Source organism: Mobula hypostoma, chromosome 1 (genome assembly GCF_963921235.1).
Source record: "Mobula hypostoma chromosome 1, sMobHyp1.1, whole genome shotgun sequence".
Classification (NCBI taxonomy): Eukaryota; Metazoa; Chordata; class Chondrichthyes; order Myliobatiformes; family Myliobatidae; genus Mobula; species Mobula hypostoma.
Genome location: NC_086097.1, coordinates 103,391,996 through 103,416,213, shown reverse-complemented (window position 1 = coordinate 103,416,213; position 24,218 = coordinate 103,391,996). Strand labels below are relative to the sequence as shown.

Genomic DNA, 24,218 nt, shown 5'->3' with positions numbered 1-24,218 from the left:
GAGTTCATAAGAAATAAGTGGAAGTGATCTTATTGAAACATACAAGATTCTGAGGAGGTTTGACAGGTGGATTCTGGGTGTATGTTACCTAGAACTCAGGGTTGCGGGGCGAGGGGCGGTGTATGTTACCTAGTACTCAGGGTTGCCGGGGTAGGGAGTGGCAAACTCAAGAATAAGGTTTCACTTAATCTAGGACGAGATCCCTTCTCTTGAGTAACTCTTTAAATCTGTTCACCTGCGATGTGTTGTTAGAGTTGCTGAACGTTTTCAAGGAAAGCAGAGAGATGTCTAAAACTACAAAGGAGTCAAGAGGATAGGAGCCAAGTAGGAGATTGGTATTGAGGCCAACACTGGAATAGCTATGATTATGCTGAACTATGGAGTAGATTCTATGGGCCAATTCCTTACAAGTGCTTTTGTTTCACTCCAGGAAAGCATTACCTGGAGCCTCTGCTGCGATTGTGCTAAAGCTGGTACTGTAGGTTCTGCTGAAGTTGGTGTGATCTTTCTCATATATCCTCCATTTTTTATCCCATGACCAGCTACGTAGGAAGCCAGCAGCTTGCGTAACTCACCTGTAACATGTGAAATATCATGATTAAGATTAATTAACATAAATAGCAGATAGAAATTACACAAGGCCAAACATGCACTTGAGGAACAGTATTTGTTCTTCCATTTGAGCTCATTCTGGCCTTCCACACCTGATGTCGAATTCAACAATTTCAGTAACTCACTGTCTGATTGCATCACAACCATAGATTATCTGTCTATAATAGTAGCTCAGTTCTTCTATCTCCACAAACATAGCCTGACCTGCAGGGCATATCACATTATCCTAGCCTGTGTTCCACAGCTTTAATATGTTCATGTGTTTATTTTCTCTTTAACTGTCCTTATTGTGGCTTTGTCAACAGTTTATCACCATGGCAACCCTGGCCTCACATTATTGGAAATAGTGTGATGCCAGGGATTGTACAGGACAAGTCATGTTTTACTAACTTGTGTTGGATTCGAATCTAATATAATCACCTAATTGTATGTGCTTATTCAGTGGATTGTCAGTAATTGTGGTCGTGTATCAGTCTGTGTCACACAGAACTTATCTCACAGGTTACTCTTTACAAATGGAAAGTCTTTTATCTAGTTTTTAGTATAAGATGGTCGCAACCTTTGTTCTTTCTTTGCTCTATCCCTTCCTTAGACTCAGTTGTTACTTTTATTTCTTTCTTCTGAACACCTAATACAACAGTTGTAACTAGAGAGTTACGTCTAAAGAACCTCTGGATTATGACATCTCCAGATCCAATACCTGAATTGAGTTTTTTTTTGAGGAATGAACAAAGGTGATTGATGAAGGTAGAGCCGGGGACGTTGTCCATGTTGATTTTACAAAGGTATTTGACAAGTCCCTCATGTGAGGCTCATCCTGAGGATTAAGATGCAAGGAATCTACATTTGGATTCAGAATTGGCTTGACAGAGAAGACAGAAAGTAGTGGTTGATGGGTCTTATTCAGGCTGGAAGTCTGTGACATGTGGTGCTCTGCGAGGATCCACACTGGGACCACTACTTTAGGTGATGATTATAAATGATCTGGATGTAAACAGGTGTGTTAGCAAGTTTTCAGACAATACAACGATTGGTCGCATTGTAACAGAAGATTTCCAGAGGACAGTTGCAAATAAGAGTGGAGAAATGGCAGATGGGAATTCAAACCAGACAAGAGTGAGGTGTTGCGCTTTGGGAGATCAAATCTCAGGAGACAGTACAAAACACTTAACAGTGTTAATGTACAGAGTTATCTTTGGATTAAAGTCTATAATCCCTGAAAGCGGTTTATAGGGCGGTAAAGGTGGTTGATGGTATGCTGATTAGTTGAGGCATTGAGTTCAAAAACCACACCTTTATGAATCTCAGGTTAGTCCACATTTGGAATATTGCGTTGCCTCATAAAAGGAAGGATGTTGAGATTTGGAGCAGATGCAGAAGAGGTTTACCAGGATACTGCCTAGATTACAGGGCATGTGCTACAAGGAGAGGTTGGACAAACCTGGGTTATTTCTGCTGGAGCCATTGGAACTGAGGGAAACCTAATCAAAGTTAATAAGGTTGAGAGGTATAGATAAAGCAGATAGCTGGTACCTTTGTCTCCAGGGCTGAAAGGCTTAGTGAATTTTAAGTGAAAGGTGGTAAGTTTGAGAGGAGATATTCAGGGCAAGTTGTTGCTGCTGTTGTTTTACAGAGGGTGGTGGGTGCCTGGAATGCACTGCCAGTAATAGCGGTGGAAGCAAATCCTGCAAAACAGAAGCACTTAAGAGGCTCTTAAAAGGTGCATGAATATACATATAGACAATGGACATTATGTAGGCAGAATGGATTGGTTTAATCAGGCATATAAATACTAGTCTAATTACTTTTGCACACTGTGGCTGATGGGACTATTCCTGCGTTGTTACTGTTTCATTCTATGTTCTTTATTTTCTATGTCAGTTACTTTGTATTCAAAGCAGCTCTGATAAAAAAATTCAGTGAATCTAAAATGGTAACTGTTTCTACCTTCACAAATGCAACCTAACCTTGAAAACACTTTCAATCTTTTCTGCTTTTATTTCATAATAAATTATTTGTTTCACAACAAATTATTTTAGCACTGGAATTCAATGACCCTAATATATCTATTTAATGACATGCTGCATTTCTTGCATTCCCATACTAAATTCTTCAGGTTGGTCAGTTCAACATTTATTACATTAAAAACAATGTTGTAGTCCTCAGATACCTCCCTCAATTATTCTTAGAAAAACAATTTTCAGGAACGTCTCCTGGTTCTGCAATTTTCAGCCAAAACTATTTGAGGTGTATTTCCACCATTAAATAGTTCACTGCACACCCCCCAAACCATCTGGAATATACTCACACAAATAGGGGCAACAGAGATAGAACAGCTGTTGGTCAACCAGTGGAACAGAATCCTAAAAATTAGGGAAGATCAAGACATCAGTATCAAGAATGCTTCTGCCACAGAGGATATGCATTTGTAATTGATAGACACCTTGGTGTGTTTGCAATTTTGTAACTGAACTTGATTTCATATCTACTACAATGCACACAAAATGCTGGAGGAACTCAGCAGGCCAGGCAGCATTTATGGAATAAGGTACAGTCAACATTTCAGCCCAAAGGCTGAGTACAGGGCTACGGTAGGAAACTTTGTCACATGGTATGAGCAGAATTATCTGCAGCTTAATGTGAAAAAGACTAAGGAGTTGGTGGTAGACCTGAGGAGAGCTAAGGTACCGGTGACCCGTTTCCATCCAGGGGGTCAGTATGGACATGGTGGAGGATTACAGATACCTGGGGATACGAATTGACAATAAACTGGACTGGTCAAAGAACACTGAGGCTGTCTACAAGGGTCAGAGCCGTCTCTATTTCCTGAGGAGACTGAGGTCTTTTAACATCTGCCGGATGATGCTGAGGATGTTCTACGAGTCTGTGGTGGCCAGTGCTATCATGTTTGCTGTTGTGTGCTGGGGCAGCAGGCTGAGGGTGGCAGACACCAAAAGAATCAACAAACTCATTCGTAAGGCCAGTGATGTTGTGGGGATGGAACTGGACTCTCTCACTGTCGTGTCTGAAAAGAGGATGCTGTCTAAGTTGCATGCCATCTTGGTCAATGTCTCCCATCCACTACATAATGTACTGGGTGGGCACAGGAGTACATTCAGCCAGAAACTCATTCCACCGAGATTCAGCACTGAGCGTCATAGGAAGTCATTCCTGCCTGTGGCCATCAAACTTTACAACTCCTCCCTTGGAGGGTCAGACATCCTGAGCCAATAGGCTGGTCCTGGACTTATTTCATAATTTACTGGCATAATTTACATATTACTATTTAACTATTTATGGTTCTATTACTATTTATTATTTATGGAGCAACTGTAACGAAAACCAATTTCCCCCGGGATCAATAAAGTATGACTATGACTATGAAAACCATTCGCAGGACTGGAGAAAAAATGCTGAGGAGTAGATCGAATGATGGGGAGGGGAGAGAGAAACACCAGGTGATAGGTGAAACTTGAGGGGCAGGGATGAAGCAAAGAGCTAGAAAGTTGATTGGTGAAAGAGACCAGGGAAGAAAGAAAAAAGGTTGGGGGGGGCAGAAAGAGCACCAGTGGGAGGTGATGCGTGGAAGAGGAGATAACATGAGAGAAAGAGATAAGGGGATGGAAAATGGAGAAGGGTGGCATTACTGGAAGTTTGAGAAATTGATGTTCACGCCATCAGGTTGGAGGCTACCAAATGGAATATAAGGTGTTGCTCCTCCAATATAAGTGTGGCCTTAGCCTGGTAGTAGAGGAGGCCATGGATCGACATATTGGAATGGGTATGGGAAGTGGGATTAAAATGGGTGGCCAATGGGAGATCCCGTTTGTACTGGCAGACAGAGCATAGATGCTCGGTGAAGTAGTCTCCCAATCTGCATTGGGTCTCACCGATAGGTTGGTCCCCTAATCTGAGGAAAGACATCTTTGCCATAGAGGGAGTACAAAGAAGGTTCACCAGATTGATTCCTGGGATGGCAGGACTTTCATATGAAGAAAGACTAGATGAACTGGGCTTGTACTCATTGGAATTTAGAAGATTGAGGGGGGATCTGATTGAAACGTATAAGATCCTAAAGGGATTGGACAGGCTAGATGCAGGAAGATTGTTCCCGATGTTGGGGAAGTCCAGAACGAGGGGCCACAGTTTGAGGATCGAGGGGAAGCCTTTTAGGACCGAGATTAGGAAAAACTTCTTCACACAGAGAGTGGTGAATCTGTGGAATTCTCTGCCACAGGAAACTGTTGAGGCCAGTTCATTGGCTATATTTAAGAGGGAGTTAGATATGGCCCTTGTGGCTATGGGGGTCAGGGGGTATGGAGGGAAGGCTGGGGCGGGGTTCTGAGTTGGATGATCAGCCATGATCATAATAAATGGCGGTGCAGGCTCAAAGGGCCGAATGGCCTACTCCTGCACCTATTTTCTATGTTTCTATATTCAAGAGGCCACACCGGGAACACTGAACACAGTATATGACCCCAAAAGACTCACAGGTGAAGTGTCGCTTCACCTGGAAGGACTGTTTAGGGCCTGAATGGTAGTGAAGGAAGAGGTATAGGGGCAGGTGTAGCACTTGCTCCGCTTGCAAGGATAAGTGCCAGGAGGGAGATTAGTGGGGAGGGACAAATGGACAAGGGAGTCCCATAGGGAGCAATCCCCATGGAAAGCAGAAAGTGGGGTGGGGGGAGGGAAAGGCGTGTTTGGTGGTGGGATCCAGTTGGAGGTGGCGGATGTTTTGGAGAATTATGTGCCGGATGCGGAGGCTGATGGGATGGTAGGTGAGGACAAGAGGAACCCTACCCTGGGAGCATGGCAGGAGGATGGGGTAACAGCAGACATACGTGAAATAGAAGAGATGCGGTTGAGGACAGTGTTGATGGTGGAAGAAGGGAAGGCCCATTCTTTGAAAAAGGAAGATATCTCCTTCATTCTAGAATGAAAAGCCTCATCCTGAGAGCAGATGCGGCAGAGACGGAAGAATTAAGAGAAGAGGAATAGTCTAGGTAGCTGTGAGAGTCTGTGTGCTTGTAATAGACATCGGTGGATAAGCTGTCTCCGGAGACAGAGATAGTGAGATAGAGAAAGGGAAGGTAAGTGTTGGAATTGAACTAAGTGAACGAGGGTAGGGTGGAAGTTGGGAGGTAAAGTGAATGAAATTGACAAGTTCAGCATGGGTGCAGGAAGCAGCACCAATGCAGTCATCGATATAGCATAGAAAAGGTGCAGGACAGTCACCAGTATGAGCTTGGAACATAGACTGTTTCACATAGCCAATGAACAGGCAGGCATAGCTGGGACCCATGTGAGTGCCCATGTTTGTTCATATCCACTAGATCCATTATCTACCTGCTGATGTGCAAAATAAAGAATGTTTTGCTCTTCCAAGAAAGAATGGTCAATCCTACCAGATAAAAACTTTCTACAATTCTGAAAACAAGTTGATAACTTTGGATTTTAAGACACCAGAATCCTAAACCCAGAAGCAGAATGATCAGTTTCACCTCTGAATCTGACAGACTTGGCAAACAACAATTGTAAAAATGAGTTCAAAACAAAAATTATTATTATTTTGATAGGGATAAAAGAACATTGAATTAATTACATAAAAATATAAAAGGATTAGGCCATTTTGCTGTGATACCATTCAGTAAGCTAAGTCTGATCTTCTATCTCAGTGCCAGTTGCTTGATTTCCTTAATATCCAAATATCCATAGATCTTTCTCTTGAAATATCTTCAGCCTACCACAGTCCTTGAGTAGTCAATTCCAAAGACTCTAGGTTAAGAAATGTCTTTAGCTTGGCCCATGAATGGCCAACCACATATTTTGAGTCATTCAAGACACTCAAGTCACTTCCATATTTATCCTCTCATATACCAAGTTGTTCACATATTTTCAAAAACCCTAAGTTCTTCCAATTCTTTATAATTCTATTCAAGATCCTAACAATGGAAAAATGCTCCATGAAACAACCAAAAGAATCAGGAATAACATATTTAAACAGGATTAATGAAAAGACCAAACTGTCAGAATAAATGGACAATGTGCTGTCACAGGGTTAGTTGAGGGATTCGCCCATTCACAGATAGTGTCAATAGTTTAGATGAAAGAACAAATTTTCAACACCTAGAGCTACATAATTGCAAATTTAGAGTCAGTCAGTCAGAGCTGTACAGCAAAGAAACAGACCCACCATGTCAATACAACTCATCCACATCAATCCCATTTACACACATTAGGTCCATCTTCTATGCCTTGGTGATTCAAGTATTTGACTAGATTTTTCTTATTTCCTGAGATATCTGCATTTACTTCCTATGGGGAGGGGGGAGAAGAGGGAACACACACACATATCTATCTATATCTCTATATGATGTTCCCCAACTTGGATAGTCTTGAATGAGAAGTTGTAGACTCAAAGTAAGTGGTTAGCCATTCAGGGGAATACACTCATAGTCTGAGTCTTTGCAATTCACTACTAGAGGACTGCAGTAAACTGAGTACATTTAGGAAAGAGATCTGCAGATATTTAGATATTAAGAAAATCAATGGCCTTGGGGTGGGGGTAGTGGGCAGTGGTGAAAAGTATAGTAGCAGTGCAACAAGTGGAGAGAAAAATGTAGAAGACAAACCAAGCAAGTCCAGTAATTATGCAACAAGGCAAGGCTGGTGGGCTTAACTGTGTTAACTTTAATGCAAGGAGCAAGTCAAATAAGCTGAGCACATTGCAGTGGTTACTTGAAAAACAAACTAAAACCGCTCAGAGATTGAGCAAGGAACTCAACTGTATGACACGCTTCCAAATAACTGAGCTCCAAGTTGAAAAAAATACGTTCGATCCATTATTACAAATCCAGCAAAGACAAATGATCTTGTATAACGATAAACTAACAAAACTAGCATAGTGATAGTGAAACAAGCAAAATAAACAAAGTTAACATAACCAAATTAGAGATACAGGGTTTATGGGGTGTCCAGGGTGGTGGTGTCCAGCAGCTCTGGTAAAGGGGCTTGTCATGTCCATTCCAGGACAGCTCAGTCACCTCTGGTCCCCACTGGACACTGAGCTATCATTAACAAAGCTAAACAATATCAATAATAATAAGAAAAAAATAAAATGTTAAAACTATTTTTTTTGGAAAAAAGAAAGAAGGGAAAAAGAACCCTTACTAACTAAAACCAAAAAAAAACCCTACTTACAAAAAAAAACATTGGGAGCACAACCCAGGAGCTATACGCCATACAAGCTTCCGTAAAAGAAAAACATCAATCCGCCAACTCAAATCCATTTAAACAAGAATCAGAAGGGACCATCTTAATTAACTCAAATCAAATGATAGTAGCGGGCAAACGAACTCCACCTTTTCTCAAAGTCAAATCGAAGATCAAAAGTTCGTCTTCTGATTTTCCCCAAACTAAGACATAACATCACCTGAGAGAACCATTGTATCAAAGTGGGAGCAGAGGCATCTTTCCACTTCAATAAAATAGCCCTTCTGGCCAACAATGTAACAAATGCAATTACATGTTGGTCTGATATAGAAATACCATGAATATATTGAGAGATTATACCAACCAAAACTGTCAATTTACTAGGTTGTAAATTAATTTTTAAAGCTTTAGAAATTGTAGAGAAAATAGATTTCCAAAACTGTTTCAATACAGAACACGACCAAAACATATGTGTCAATGTAGCTGTCTCAGTTTTACATCTATCACACTGACTATCAACATTAGGAAATATTTTAGACAGTCTCTCCTTTGTCAAATAGTAACGATGTACAATTTTAAATTGAATTAAAGAGTGACTGGCGCAAATCGAAAAAGAATTAACCAACTCCAAAATTTGCAACCAATCCTGTTATCAAGGCCATGTTAAGCTCTCTTTCCCAATCTTGCTTAACCTTAACTAAAGGATAATTGTACTGTTGTAATAGTAAATTGTAAATTTTCCCATTAAAACCTTTCACTAAAGGATTCATTTTTAAAATAACGTCTAACAGGTCAGAATCTTGTATATATGGAAAATTACTTAAATATTCTTGGAAGAAATGTCTGACCTGAAGATATTGGGCTTGTATTAAATCTCTCCTCTTACCATAAGCCTATGCACTCTAACTCTTGATTCCCCCATCCTGGGAAAAAGACTGCACATTCACCCTATACCCCTCATAATTTAAGATAAACAACTATACAATTCCCCCCTAGCTTTCCTATGCTCTAGTGAATAAAGTCCCAAACTTCTCAACCTCTCTCCATAACTCAGTCACTCGAGTCCCAGTAACATCCTCTTTAATCTCCTTTGCACTCTTCCCAACTCAGAAAATAAAACATTATAGCAAAGTACATGCCCTTTGGCCCATGGTGTTGGAGGTATGTTATCTTTCCCACAGCAGGATAACCAAAACTGAACACAATATTCTAAATATAGCCCCACTAATGTCTTGTATGACTGCAACATAACTCAATGCCCTGAATGATGAAGGCTATTATGCCAAAAAGTCTTCTTCACCTTCCTGTCCACTGGCAACACCACTTCTAGAAAACTAAAGCTTATGTATACAGTTATAGTACTGTAGAATTTTAACTTTCCCAACATTGACTGGAATTGCCCTAGTACAAGGGCTTAGATGAAGCAGAACTTAAGCATGTCCAAGAAAATTTCTTGAGACAATATGTAGAGTCTAATTAGAGTAGGGGCAGTACTCAAACTCTTCTTAGGAAATGAAATAGGGCTGGTTGTGGGATTGTCAGTAGGGCAATACTTTGGGAACAGTAACCACTGTTTTCCAAGTTCAAGGGAGTACTGAAGAAGGGTAAAGTTGGTCCTCACGCAAGATGTGATTTGGAGAAAGGCTGATTTAGGGCTAGTAACCAGATCCTGTAAAAACCCAGTGCTACAGAAATGCCAGCAGAAGCTCCAGACCTCATCCCTGGGAGAGGAAAGATATTCGCCTAGAAGACATATGATGGGCTACACACAGGACGTTGAAAGACTGGACCAGGTCAGAGGACTCTAGCGAGCTGCTGTCGGTGGCCTATGCCCTAGAAGGGGCCAAGGGCTAAAGAGCAAGCATAGGCGAGGACTTGAGAAGTCTTAGGCTTGAGAAGTTAGAGGTATAAGTAGTGTAGGGAAGATGATAGGTTATGGTAATGGAATTCTCCACTGAGATATGAAATTTCAGTATAACTAATAGTCGCCCTGATGAGTACATTTACAGGAGGCGCACCAAACTTCAGCTTCTGAGGAACTGGAGCTGGATCTACTCAGGATCATCCATCTGGGAGTCTGAAAACCTCAGATGAGACTTTTACTGAGCATAGTAGATGGGTGACCACCAGGAGAAGTAAGGGAGAGTAGATGGGTGACCACCAGAAGTAAGGGAGAGTAGATGGGTGACCACCAGAAGTAAGGGAGAGTAGATGGGTGACCACCAGAAGTAAGGGAGAGTAGATGGGTGACCACCAGAAGTAAGAGAGAGTAGATGGGCAACCACCAGGAGAAGTAAGGGGAGTAAGCAGTCAGCAAAAGGTTCCACTATGGTCATTCCCCTCAGCAACAAGTATGGCCTTTTGGAACTGCCGGGTGGGATGACCTATCAGGCTACAGCAGCAGCCAGGCCAATGGCACTGTAGCCGGCTTCGCAGCTCAGCTAAAGTCAGGCAGAGCAGTAGTGATAAGAGACTCGATAGTTAGAGGGACTGACAGGAGATTCCGAGGCCATGAAAGAGACAGCAGGATAATGAGTTGCCTCACAGATGCTAGGGTCCAGAATGTCTCAAGAGTGGCTGCGGAATATTCTCAAGAGGGAGGGTGAGCAGCCAGAAGTCGTGGTGCACATTGGCTCCAATGACTTGGGTAGAAAGGGGGAATAGCTCCTGCACAGTGAGTATAGGGAGTTAGAGAAGAGGTGAAGCGCCAATCCTGCAAGGTAGTAATCTCTGGATTATTCTCAAAACCACATGCTAGGCAGGGCAGGAATAGGATGATAGTACACATGAACGAGTGGCTGAGGCAGTGGTGCAGGGTCAGGGTTTCAAGATTTCTGGATCATTGAGATCCCTTCTAGGAAAGGTATGATGTGTACAAACAGGACAGGTTATACCTGAGCCCGAGGTGGTGGGGGGTGGGGGGTGGGGAGAGAACCAATACCCTTGCAGGCAGGTTTGCTAGAGCTGTTTAAACAAATTATGCAGTGGGATGCGAACCCAAGTGATAGGGCTGAGGATAGGGCAGATGACAGGGAAAAATGGCAGTCAATGGGATGAAATGAAGTGTAACATGCAGGGAAAATCAAAAAGGGTGATGAAAACAGGATCGAAGATGCTATAATGCACACAGAATTCAGAATAAGGTAGATTATCTTGTAGTACATTTAGAAATTGGTAGGTATGATGCAGTGGGCATCATTGAGTCATGGCTGAAAGAAGATCATAGTGGGGAGCTTAACATCCAAGGATTAACACTATATTGGAAGGAAAGGCAGGTAAGCAGAGAGAGTGGGGTGGTTCTAGTGGTAAATTAAGTCAAATTCTTAGAGAGAGGTGACATGAGATCAGAAGATGTAAAGTCCTTGTATGTATTGATGCCAAGTCATTGAACTTATTTAAAGTGGAGGTTGATAGGTTCCTGATTAGTCAGGGAGTCAAAGGTTATGGAGAGAAGGCGGAGAAACGAGTTGCATGTGAAAATAAATTAGCCACAATGCAATGGCAGAGCAGACTCAATAGGCCAAATTACCTAATTCTGCTCCTGTGTTTTATGGTCTTAAACCTCTACGAGTACAGTGTAGACTCCATCTACCTGTGTGACAAATCTCATTCTAAACTCTCCCCCCCCCATCCAAACCTTTTAACTCTCATCTTAAACTTATGCCCCGACCTAGTGACCCTCACCATGGAAAAAAATATTTCACTATCTCCTCTATCAGTCCTCCACATTATTTTGTATACATCTATCAAATAACCTCTCAACCTCATTCACTCCAGCAGAAACAAACTCAGCCTAGCCTGTCCCTCCTCATAACTCAAATGATCCAATTCAGCAACATCCTGGTGAGTCTCTGCAGTATCTCAGAATCACCGGCATGTGACGTGAAATTTGTTAACTTAGCAGCAGCAGTTCAATGCATACATAATCTAGCAGAGAGAGAAAAGAAGTAAATAAAATAAAACATAATAATAAATAAACAAGTAAATCAATTATGTATATTGAATACATTATTAAAAACTGTGCAAAAACAAAAATACTGTATATTAAAAAAAAGTGAGGTAGCGTCCAAAGTTTCAAAGTCCATTCAGGAATCAGATGGCAGAGAGGAAGAAGCTGTTCCTGAATCGCTGAGTGTGTGCCTTCAGGCTTCTGTACCTCCTACCTGATGGTAACAGTGAGAAAAGGGCATGCCCTGGGTGCTGGAGGTCCTTAATAATGGACGCTGCCTTTCTGAGACACCGCTCCCTGAAGATGTCCTGGGTACTTTGTAGGCTAGTTTCTAAGATGGAGCTGATTAAATTTACAATCCTCTGCAGCTTCTTTCGATCCTGTGCAGTAGCCCCTCCATACCAGACAGTGATGCAGCCTGTCAGAATGCTCTCTACGGTACAACTACAGAAGTTTTTGAGTACATTTGTTGACATGCCAAATCACTTCAAACTCCTAATAAAGTACAGCCACTGTCTTGCCTTCTTTATGACTACATCAATGCGTTGGGACCAGGTTAGATCCTCAGAAATCTTGACACCCAGGAACTTGAAGCTGCTTACTCTCTCCACTTCTGATCCATCTATGAAGATTGGTATGTGTTCCTCCGTCTTACCCTTCCTGAAGTCCACAATCAGTATCTCCAGCAAAATCAAAACATTCTTATATTTACAATTGTTTCAGCCTCCTTCAAAGGGTGCAGAATTTGGCTCAGCAAGTTCTTTGAAAAGTTACTTAGTTCTTAACTAAGTAACAAGAAACCAAGTAGTAGAGAAAGGCTGCTTCTTGGACAAGAGGGACAGGTATACTGGTATCTCCAGGGGTGAATATCCAGGCTACTACTTTCGTAGCCCAAAATAATGATTTGAACTTGCAAATATTAGGAGACAACTTCTAAAAGACTATACATAGTTTTCAGTCAATTGTAGGATAGTAACAGACTACACTGAGATAGTGTCAGGTAGTCAAAATGGACAGGGAAATGATAGCTGAAATTTAATACTCAGATGTGAACTGTTGCATTATGAGAAGAAGCAATATAAACTAGAGGGCAGCATTCGAAAATGGTAGTGATTGTTCAAAGTGGTAGGTCAACTTATGCAAGTGATTAAAACCTTCAAAAACAAAGGCTTAAAGTTTAAGAACGAGGACATGAACTTCTATAAGACACTAGCTTAGCCACGGCTGAAGTACTATGGGCACCACACTTTAGGAAAGACATACAGGCTATGGAAAGGATGAAGCAAGTTACCAAGCAATTCTGGAAATGAGTGACTTGGTTACATGGGCAGACTGGAAACAGTGGATATTATCAGAGAAAAAACAATTCAATTGCTGGAAATTTGAAATAAAGTCAAAATGTGCTGTAAAACATTCAGGAGGTCAAGCAGAAACTGTGGAAAGAGAAATTGAATTTCATCACTCTCTAGTTTTAGTAAATATTCTTTCTCATCAGTCCCGGGTGCTAAGGAGGTATGTTTATTTTTGTGCTTTTTCCGACAGATAAAACTAACTTACAGATCTCTGTAAAATTGGAACCCATTGTACCCTAGGACAGCCTACATCCAAATTTCCATACTGAGAAGTGATAAATCTATTGACCAAACTGTTTAGTGAGGTCAGTGTAATCTTTAATATGTAGGGAAATTTTGTTTTTAAATGAACATATTTAAGATTGTTCAGCTGAAAGAAGCAAGTTTTATGGGACCCACTCTGAATGCTTCTTAGCAAAGATCAACTGATTACTAAATGGACATTGATCCTGTGAACACTACCTCACTTTTTTAATATACATTATTTCTGTTTTTGCACGATTTTAATCTATTCATTATATGTATTCCTTAATTGATTTACTTGTTTATGTATTAAATATTATTTTTCTTTCTCTTCTTCTATATTACGTATTGCATTGAACTGCTGCTGCAAAGTTAACAAATTTCACGACGCATGCCACTGATAATAAACCTGATTCTAAAAACAGGCGAACATGATTTGGCTTACATGGTTTAGCTTTGCATTGTCATCGTTCAACAAGCAATTTAGTAAGCTTATAACTAATCTTATTAGATGGCAGATAATCCATTGTTTTAAATCTTTGAACAGCATAGTCATTTTTACAGGTTAGAATAATAAAAACTCTTTACAGATTACTTACTAAGGCTTGGTCTGATGTGTTAATTCCAAATTCATCTATCTTCTCTTCATTGAAGAATATTTCTTCAGGAACTGCAGGAACCTAAAACAAAAGTTTCAATAATGCTTTAGATCGTACACAATCTATTTTATGTCATGTATCAGTCATTTCAACATCTTTACTCTTATCTTGTTCACTTCACTCGCCCCATCACTGAATTGTTCCCACAACCTATGGACTCACTTTCAAGGACTCTTCATCTCATGTTCTCGATACTTATTGCTTGCTTGCTTGTTTCCTTTTCTCCCGTCTTTTATATTTGCAGTTTGTCTTTTGCATACTGGTTGTCTGCCCTATTGGTGTAGTCTTTCATTGATTCTATTATGGATATTGGACTTATTGCATATGCTTGCAAGAAAATGAATATGGTTGTATATGGTGGCATATTTGTACTTTGATAATAAACTTACTTTGAACTTTGTTCCAAGAAAATAGAAATATTGCCCATAATAACAATTAATTGAACTTTTATAGAAGTAAATTATGTTTTTTGGAAAAAAAGTGTAGAATTTATAATTTTCAAAAAAATAAAAGGTCAGTTAATGTCAGAACTTGCAACTCATTAATGTGCCATTCAACCCAGCTGGTTCAGGTTAGAATTCTTTGTATTCAATCTGACCCTAACATTTTCCTGTCATGCATTGATCCATCTTCTTTTTTAAGATATTAAAGCTAGCTTGTTTTAATTATTCCACATGCCAGGAAGTTCAAAATCTTAATCATTCATTTGGTGAAGATGGGATTGCCAGCGGTCAGGATCTCCAGTATCTGAAAGGAAAGTTAATGGTTTCACTTGACATTCATCTGAGACAACACATTCCCTGTAGCTAGATATGGACATCTGTACCCAGGCCAAACAATGTCATGAAACATTTAATGGAAATTTAGAAAGTGCCAAGGATAAAGATAATACTTCGATGACTTTGCTTTGCTAAATCACAGACGTTTAAAACTTCTCACCCTTAATATGTCAGCTATGGCTCAGCTCACAGAGTTATTGCTTCAAGTTCTGATACAGAGAGTACTACACTTTCAGGGATGCTGAAAGATATCAAAAATAATGCTGTTCCCTTCTCAAAGAACCCAGGGTGATATCTGAAGAATCCATAGTGATAGTTGAAAAACCAATGAACATTTTTGAAGAGAAGCATGAGCTTTCATGCCAAGATTTGACCAATATGTTATTTTTCAATCCAACAAGACTAAATCAGATTGCAAATAGTGGGAATTTACTGTCTGCAAATTGCTATCATTTTCTTTCTCTTAGAGACAGTGGACATATTTCAGAAATTCTTTATTGGCTATAAAACCTGCTGGGATCCCCCCCAGATTTTAGAAGCACGAAGTAAATACAAGTGTTCTTTCCCTATGATTCATTCTCACAGCAAATAATATAAGAATGCCTGTATTTTCCTCACCACTTACACCTGGAAACGCGCTGTTGATCATTATCAATGATAATGTAGTGATTTCTGCTTGGGAATCCAGTTGCAGAGTTCTTTCCTTCAACGTGATGCAACTTCACCCACAGCAAAATGTAACAATGACACTTTATGGTTGATTCATGTCCAGTCTAGAATTTCAACCAAGTATTTCTAGAGATGCCCTCCACCCCACTTTTGCTTCTCTTACAGAAGTTTTTTTATTTTCAGGACGGCATGGAGTCAAGCTTTTCTAAAGGTAAAGTTCAAAGTGAATTTATGATCAGAGTACATATATATCAACATATACAACCCTGAGATTCATTTTCTTGCAGGCATACTCAATAAATCTAAGAACCATAATAGAATTAATGAAAGACCACACCAAATGGGCAATCAGTGTGCAAATGACAATAAATTGTGCAAATATATAAAGAAAGAATAAATGAATGGAAAGAATGAAGCAATAAATAAATAAATAAACAATGAGAACGCAGACGAGTCCTTGAAAGTGAATCCACAGGTTGTGGGAATACTTCAGTGAAGGAGCAAATAAAGTTGAGTGAAGTTATCCCTTTTGGTTCAAGAGCCTAATGATTGAGGGGTAATAACTGTTCCTGAACCAGGTGGTATGATTCCTGAGGCTCCCTGATAATGGATGCTGGCTTCCTGTAACAACGCAGGAAAAAATTATTTGTCTCAAAATGTAAAGTGAAATACATCGCTTGCATCAAATCAAATCAGAAAGGATAGTGCTGGGCAGCTCATAAATGTCACTACACTTCTGGCACCAACATAGATGCCCACAACTCACTCACCCTAACCCACGTCTTTGGAATGAGAGAGGAAACCAGAGGACCAGGAGGAAACCAACTTACGAACTCTTTAAAGACAGTGGTGAGAATTGCAAGTTTTTGTAAAACATGATACTGAGATTGCTTTATCCTAGGAAAAAACAATATTGAGCACTTATGGACAATCTGGTCTTCTCAGAAGGAAGATACCTTAAAACCTTCCAAGGCAAGTTCTTCACATCATCCTGGCTACCTCATACACAAGGTACAAAGCATCACTAATAGCCTCCTTGGTAGCTACTGCTACCAAACTCCTACCCCTCCAATGTCTCAAGGCATCAATTTGCCAGATCCTAGCCATGACCAGACAATACCTCAAAGATATCAATGATGCTCTTGATCTCCAGTCCAAACTCCCAATCCCATCACAGCCACATACCACACCATCTCTTTCATATCCACTGCCTCTCAGCTTCACTTCTTGCTTAGTATACTCACATCATTATCAAAGCAAGGATGTAATGTTGAGAATTTATAAAGCACTGGTGAAACCTCCCTTGGAGTACAATCAGCAGTTTTGGGCCCCTTATCTTAAAAAGGATGTGCAGTCACCAAAGATTGTTCAAAGGAGGTTCACGAAAACGATTCCAGGATTGAACAGCTTGTCATGAGAAGAATGTTTGATGGCTCTGGGCCAACATTCACTGGAATTCAGAAGAATGAGGGGTGATCTCATAGAAACCTATCAAATAGTGAAAGGCTTTGGTGGAGAGGATGTTTTGGATGGTGAGAGAGTCTAGGACCAGAACACAGTCTCAGAACAGAGGAGGATCCATTTGGAACAGAAATGAGGAGGAATTTCGTCAGATAGTGGTGAATCTGTGAGATTTGTTACCACAGGCAGCTGTGGATGCAAGTTTTTATGAATAGTTAAAACAGACGTTGATCGATTCTTGATTGGTCAGGGCATGAAGGGTAGAGGGAGAAAGCAAGAGATTGGGCCCGAAAAAAAAATGGATCAGCCATGATGAAAAGGCACAGCAGACTTGATGGGCCAAATGGCCTAATTCTGCTCCTATATCTTTTGGCCTTGTCTGCTTTTTTGGAATATGAACTGGTCATAAGAGGAGTTACATAAACACTATTTCTTACTCTTTTTAGAAAATTAAGCATCTGAGAGATTATGGCATAAAGGAATTCACAATAAAGGTTACAGAAATGTAAAGAGTATAATCGATTAAGGAAAAGCATGCAGTGTTTCTAACAATAAACATGCTATATTTTTATCAAAGGATATGCCATCTTTGGAGGTCAGGGTTCAACTTCTTTAGAACAGCCTGGTGATTTGAAAGATACTCTGACAATCACACAAAGTTGTCTAGGGGCTGTGATCATCCAAGCTACAGTATTATTGCTCATCAGCCTATTTAGCCACGCAACGGCAACATCCAACAAGAGAAAATCCAGCTATCGCCCATGACATTCAATAGCATTACCATCACTGAATCTCCCATTATTAATATCCTAGGACTTACCACTTACCAGAAACTGAACCAAAGCAACCATATGTATAATGTAGCTACAACAGAAGTTCAGAGGCTAGGAAACCTGTGGCAAGTAACTCACCACCTAACTCCCCAGTCTGTCCACTATCTACAAAGCTTGTCAGGAGTGTGATAGAATACTAACTTGAAGTCCAAACTACTATCAACTTATCACCTGCAAAACCAGAGGATCCAACACATTTAGCCACTGTCACTTGGGCGAAGAATGCAGAACTGAAGGTGCTGTATTTAAATGCAGGTAGCATTCGGAATAAGGTGGACGAACTCATGGCACAATTAGAGATTGGTCGGTATGATGTTGTGGGCATCACTAAATCATGGCTGAAATAAGGTCATAGTCTGGAGCTTAACATCAAAGAATATACTTTGTGTCGAAAGGACAGGAGGAAGGCATAGGCGGTGGTGTGGCTCTGTTGGTAACAGATGGAAATACATATTTAGAAAGAGGTGATATAGGGTCAGAGAATGTTGAATCTTTGTGGGTGGAGTTAAGAAACTGTAAGGGTGAAAAAAAATTATGAGAGTCATATACAGGCCTCCAAATAGTTATCAAGATGTAGGGCTGAGATTGCAAAGGGGGCTGAAAAAGGCATATAATAAGGGTAACGACACAATTGTAATGGGGGGGTTTCAATATGCAAGGGGATTGGGAAAATCGGGTATGCATTGGATTGCAAGGGAGGGAATTTGTTGAATGCCTATGAGATGGCTTTTTTGAGCAACTTGTGTTTGAGCCTACTCAGGGAAAGGTCATCTTAGATTGGGTGTTGTGTAATAACCCAGATCTTATTAAGGAGCATAATGCAAAGGAACACTTAGGAGGCTGTGATCATATGATTGAATCCATACTGCAATTTGAGAGGGAGAAGCATAACTCATATGTATTAGTATCGCAATGGAATAAAGGGCATTACGGAGGCATGAGACAGGAGCTTGCCCAAGTTGTTTGGAGGAGGATACAGGCAGGGATGACAGCAGAGCAGAGGTGACTGAAGTTTCTGGGAACAGTTCACAAGCCTCAGGATAGATATGTTCCAGAGAGGAAGTTGTTACAATTGGCAGGCGTAGGTAACCGTGGTTGACAAGGGAACTGCATAAGACCGCATAAAAGCCAAGGAAAGGGCATACGAGGTAACAAAAGTGATTGGGAAGTTGGATGACTGGAAGTTTTAAAATCCAACAAAAGGCAACTAAAAAAACTATAAGAAGGGAAAAGATGAAATATGAGTGCAAACTAGCCAACAGTATAAAGCAAGATACTAAAAGATTTTTCAGTTATATAAAGAATAAAAGGGAAGTGAGAATTGATATTGGACCACTGGAAAATGACGCTGGTGAGGTAGCATCAGTCTTCACTGCGGAGACACCAGCAGTGTGCCAGAGGTCTGTGAGTGTCAAGGAGCAGGAGTGCGTGCCATTGCTATTACAAAGGAAAAAGTGCTGGACAAATTCAAAGGTCTTAAGGTGGATAAGTCACCTGGACCAGATGGACTACAGAGAGGTTGCTGAAGAGATAATGGATGCACTGGTCATGATCTTTCAAGAATCACTTGATTCTGACATGGTCCCAGAGGACTGGAAGATTGCAAATGTCACTACACTCTAAGAAGGGAGGAAGGCAAAAGAAAGGAAATTAGAGGCCAGTTAGCCTAACCTCAGTGGTTGGGAAAGTGTTGGAGTCCATTAAGGACAAGGTTTCAAGATACTTGGAGACTAATGATAAAATAACTTAAAGTCAGCAAGGTTTCTGTTAAGGGAAATCTTGAATGAAAAATCTGTTAAGAGTTCTTCGAGGAAGTAACCAGCAAGGTGCATAAAGGAGAGGTAGTGGATGTCACTTACTTAGATTTACAAAAGACATTTGATAAGGTGCCACACATGAAGCTGCTAACAAGATAAAATCCTATGGCGTTACAGAAAAGATCCTGGCCTGGATAGAGGAATGGCTGACACGCAGGAGGCAGCGTGTGGGAATAAAGGGGGCCTTTTCTGGTCGGCTGCCAGTGACTAGTGGTGTTCCTCAGGGATCAGTATTGGGACTGCTACTTTTTGCATTGTGTGTCAATGATTTAGATGATGGAATTGATGGCTTTGTGGCACAGTTTGCGGATAATACGAACATTGATGGAGGGGTAGGTAGTGCAGAGGAAGCAATGCGATTGCAGCAGGACTTGGACAAATTCGAAGAATGGGCAAAATAGTGGCAGATGGAATACAGTGTTGGGAAATGTGTAATGCATTTTGATAAAAGGAACAATAGTGCAGACTATTATCTAAATGGGGAGAAAATTCAAGCATAAGAGGTGCAAAGGGACTTAGGAGTCCTCGTGCAAGACTCCCAGAAGGTCAACTCACAGGTTGAGTCTGCAGTAAGGCAGGCAAATCCAATGTTGGCATTTATTTCAAGAGGAATAGAACATAAAAGCAAGGAGATAGTGCAGAGGCTTTACAGGATACTAGCCAAGCCGCACTTGTATTGTCACCAGTTTTGGATTGCATATCTCAGAAAGGATGTGTTGTCACTGGAGGGTCCAGGGGAGGTTCATGAGGATGATTCCGAGAATGAAGGGTTAATGTACAAGGAGCATTTGGCATCTTTGGGCCTGTACTCAGTAGAACTTAGAAGAATGTGGGGGGGGGGGATCTTATTGAAACCTACGAAATATTGAAAGAACTGGATAAAGTAAATGTGGAGAGGATGTTTCCTGTGGTGTGGGTTCAGCCTCAGAACTGAGAGGCAAACTTTTAGAACAGAAGGAAGGAGGAATGTTTTTAGCCAGAGAGTAGTGAATCTGTGGAATGCTTTGCCAGACTGCAGTGGAGGCCAAGTGTGTGGGTATGTTTAAAACGGAAGTTGATAGTTTCCTGATTTGTCAGGGCATCAAAGGATATGGTGCAGAGGCAGGTGTTGGAGTTGAGTGGATCTGGGATCAGCTATGATGGAGTGGAGGAGCAGACTCGATGGGCTGAATATCATAATTCTGCTCCTATGTCTTACGGACTTAAGGACTATCCGAGAAAAGTGTGATTAATATAGCAATTTATAATTTTGCTTGTTTTGTTTGCTACCAGCAGGTCATCACTTACTTCATCAGAAACTTACCAAGACTCCTTAAACAACTCCTTTCTGTACTAACTAATAGGGCAAGGGCAGCGAAAGCATGTGACAACACCAGCTGGAGGCAGCCAATTGCCATCCTGACTTAGAAATAAATTGTTCTTTCACCACCTAAAAATCCTGAAAATCCCTCCCTAACAGCATTATTGGCATACCCACACTTCAAGGAATGCAGTGGTTCTAGGCAACAGGTGACTACCATCTTCTCAAGGGAATTTAGTAACAGATAATTAAATGCTGGCTTCAGGCTAAAGTCCATAACCTTTGAATGAACAGAAAAATATTCCCTACAAGTGGTAGGAAGTGCCTTCTTGAGTATTCACAGAATTTTAGAGATCAACATCCAATGTATTTCAAAACACTTGCAGTGCAGCAATCTCATTACATAGAAACATAGAAAATAGGTGCAGGAGTAGGCCATTCGGCCCTTCGAGCCTGCACCGCCATTTATTATGATCATGGCTGATCATCCAACTCAGAACCCCGCCCCAGCCTTCCCTCCATACCCCCCGACCCCCGTAGCCACAAGGGCCATATCTAACTCCCTCTTAAATATAGCCAATGAACTGGCCTCAACAGTTTCCTGTGGCAGAGAATTCCACAGATTCACCACTCTCTGTGTGAAGAAGTTTTTCCTAATCTCGGTCCTAAAAGGCTTCCCCTCTATCCTCAAATGGTGGCCCCTCGTTCTGGACTTCCCCAACATCGGGAACAATCTTCCTGCATCTAGCCTGTCCAATCCCTTTAGGATCTTATACGTTTCAATCAGATCCCCCCTCAATCTTCTAAATTCCAACGAGTACAAGCCCAGTTCATCCAGTCTTTCTTCATATGAAAGTCCTGCCATCCCAGGAATCAATCTGGTGAACCTTCTTTGTACTCCCTCTATGGCAAAGATGTCTTTCCTCAGATTAGGGGACCAAAACTGCACACAATACTCCAGGTGTGGTCTCACCAAGGCCTTGTACAACTGCAGTAGTACCTCCCTGCTCCTGTACTCGAATCCTCTCGCTATAAATGCCAGCATACCATTCGCCTTTTTCACCGCCTGCTGTACCTGCATGCTCACTTTCAATGACTGGTGTATAATGACACCCAGCTCTCGTTGCACCTCCCCTTTTCCTAATCGGCCACCATTCAGATAATAATCTGTTTTCCTATTTTTGCCACCAAAGTGGATAACTTCACATTTATCCACATTAAATTGCATCTGCCATGAATTTGCCCACTCACCCTGCATCCTCTTAGCATCCTCCTCACTGCTAACACTGCCACCCAGCTTCGTGTCATCCGCAAACTTGGAGATGCTGCATTTAATTCCCTCATCCAAGTCATTAATATATATTGTAAACAACTGGGGTCCCAGCACTGAGCCTTGCGGTACCCCACTAGTCACCGCCTGCCATTCTGAAAAGGTCCCATTTATTCCCACTCTTTGCTTCCTGTCTGCCAACCAATTCTCCACCCACACCAATATCTTACCCCCAATACCGTGTGCTTTAAGTTTGCACACTAATCTCCTGTGTGGGACCTTGTCAAAAGCCTTTTGAAAATCCAAATATACCACATCCACTGGTTCTCCCCTATCCACTCTACTGGTTACATCCTCAAAAAATTCTATGAGATTCGTCAGACATGATTTTCCTTTCACAAATCCATGCTGACTTTGTCCGATCATTTCACCGCTTTCCAAATGTGCTGTTATCACATCCTTGATAACTGACTCCAGCGGTTTCCCCACCACCGACGTTAGGCTAACCGGTCTATAATTCCCCGGTTTCTCTCTCCCTCCTTTTTTAAAAAGTGGAGTTACATTAGCCACCCTCCAATCCTCAGGAACTAGCCCAGAATCTAACGAGTTTTGAAAAATTATCACTAATGCATCCACTATTTCTTGGGCTACTTCCTTAAGCACTCTAGGATGCAGACCATCTGGCCCTGGGGATTTATCTGCCTTCAATCCCTTCAATTTACCTAACACCACTTCCCTACTAACATGTATTTCGCTCAGTTCCTCCATCTCACTGGACCCTCTATCCCTTACTATTTCTGGAAGATTATTTATGTCCTCCTTAGTGAAGACAGAACCAAAGTAATTATTCAATTGGTCTGCCATGTCCTTGCTCCCCATAATCAATTCACCTGTTTCTGTCTGCAGGGGACCTACATTTGTCTTTACCAGTAGACTACATGGTGAAGGTATTCCCAGAAAAAAAATACCAAAGTCACTGGCAGCTCAATAATTCCTACTAGCAAATTGCTAAATTTATAAATGAAAAACCATCAAACATTTGAAAAGCATATTAAATAAAAACAGAACTAGCTTTCGAATTCTAAATCAAATATTTTAACATTAGTTATTTACCTGGAAAAGCCACCCCAATACAGCAAGGATCAACAGCTTGTTCAGGTAATGTTTCTTCTGTCCATCTCTTAGAACCAAACATCTGTTTGTTTAACCAGAACAACATTTTAGCTGATGTCAAAATAACCTGCAGATGCTGTACTTCTGTTCTCCATTCTCCTTGCAAGTGAACAATACCTTCACATGCACTAGATAATCACTGCATTTTTAATATAAATTAGTGGCGTTTCTGGATTCAGCCTTTTTGTTAAATGTATTGATCTCATTTTATATTAATGAAATTAATTATTCTGATTATATGTCAGCTTCAGATTAATTCATCCATTTTTGCACCTACAGCCATAGAGAAACATACTGCTACAATAACATAATACTGTTCAGGATCAGTTTTTAAAAAATATTTTCATTTGGTGTTTGTAGGGCGTTGCATCACAATAATTGGCAGCCCATTTGTTATATATTATTTTGACTGCACAGTAACAAACCAAATTTACTGGTGACAGAAATTCCTGGGAAATGAAAGGTACAATGTAATTACAGGCTCTTTCTCAAATTTCACTACGTTGGTTAAAAAGTAAATCCCACATATGTTGCAATCATTCATAAATCCCCTCATCGTTCGGGTTGCATATGAAAAAGCAATGACAACTAGAGTTAAGATTCAGCAATATTCACTTTCCCATCCAGGATTACACAATTTCATCCAACACTTTTCAGAGCAAGTCTAAGACTTCCACCTCCTCTGGTCTTCGTAGAAAACCCCAAGAGACTGGGACTGCAATCTAGTCATCAGGCCTAACGATCTGAAGACAGCACAAATTCCATTACAGAAAGTGCTGATATTTATTTATTTACTGATTGATTTATTATTGTCACAGTGGAAAACCTGTGTTGCATACCATTCATACAGATCAATCGATTCCAACAGTGCTTTGAGGTAGTATAACAT

At 40.8% G+C, this 24,218-nt stretch overlaps 1 protein-coding gene across 2 annotated transcripts in view; it reads right to left on the bottom strand.

The window, feature by feature from the left end:
- The window catches only part of cdan1 (codanin 1), a 183,580-nt gene that overhangs the window by 62,028 nt on the left and 97,334 nt on the right, over positions 1–24,218 (bottom strand). For both annotated transcript variants that reach the window (XM_063054209.1, XM_063054219.1), the window contains exons 15-18: positions 23,270–23,351; positions 13,968–14,048; positions 2,921–2,975; positions 442–575 (exon numbers count right to left, since the gene is read on the bottom strand). In XM_063054209.1, the coding sequence (XP_062910279.1) occupies positions 442–575; positions 2,921–2,975; positions 13,968–14,048; positions 23,270–23,351 (352 nt within the window). The remainder of the gene's footprint in view (positions 1–441; positions 576–2,920; positions 2,976–13,967; positions 14,049–23,269; positions 23,352–24,218) is intronic.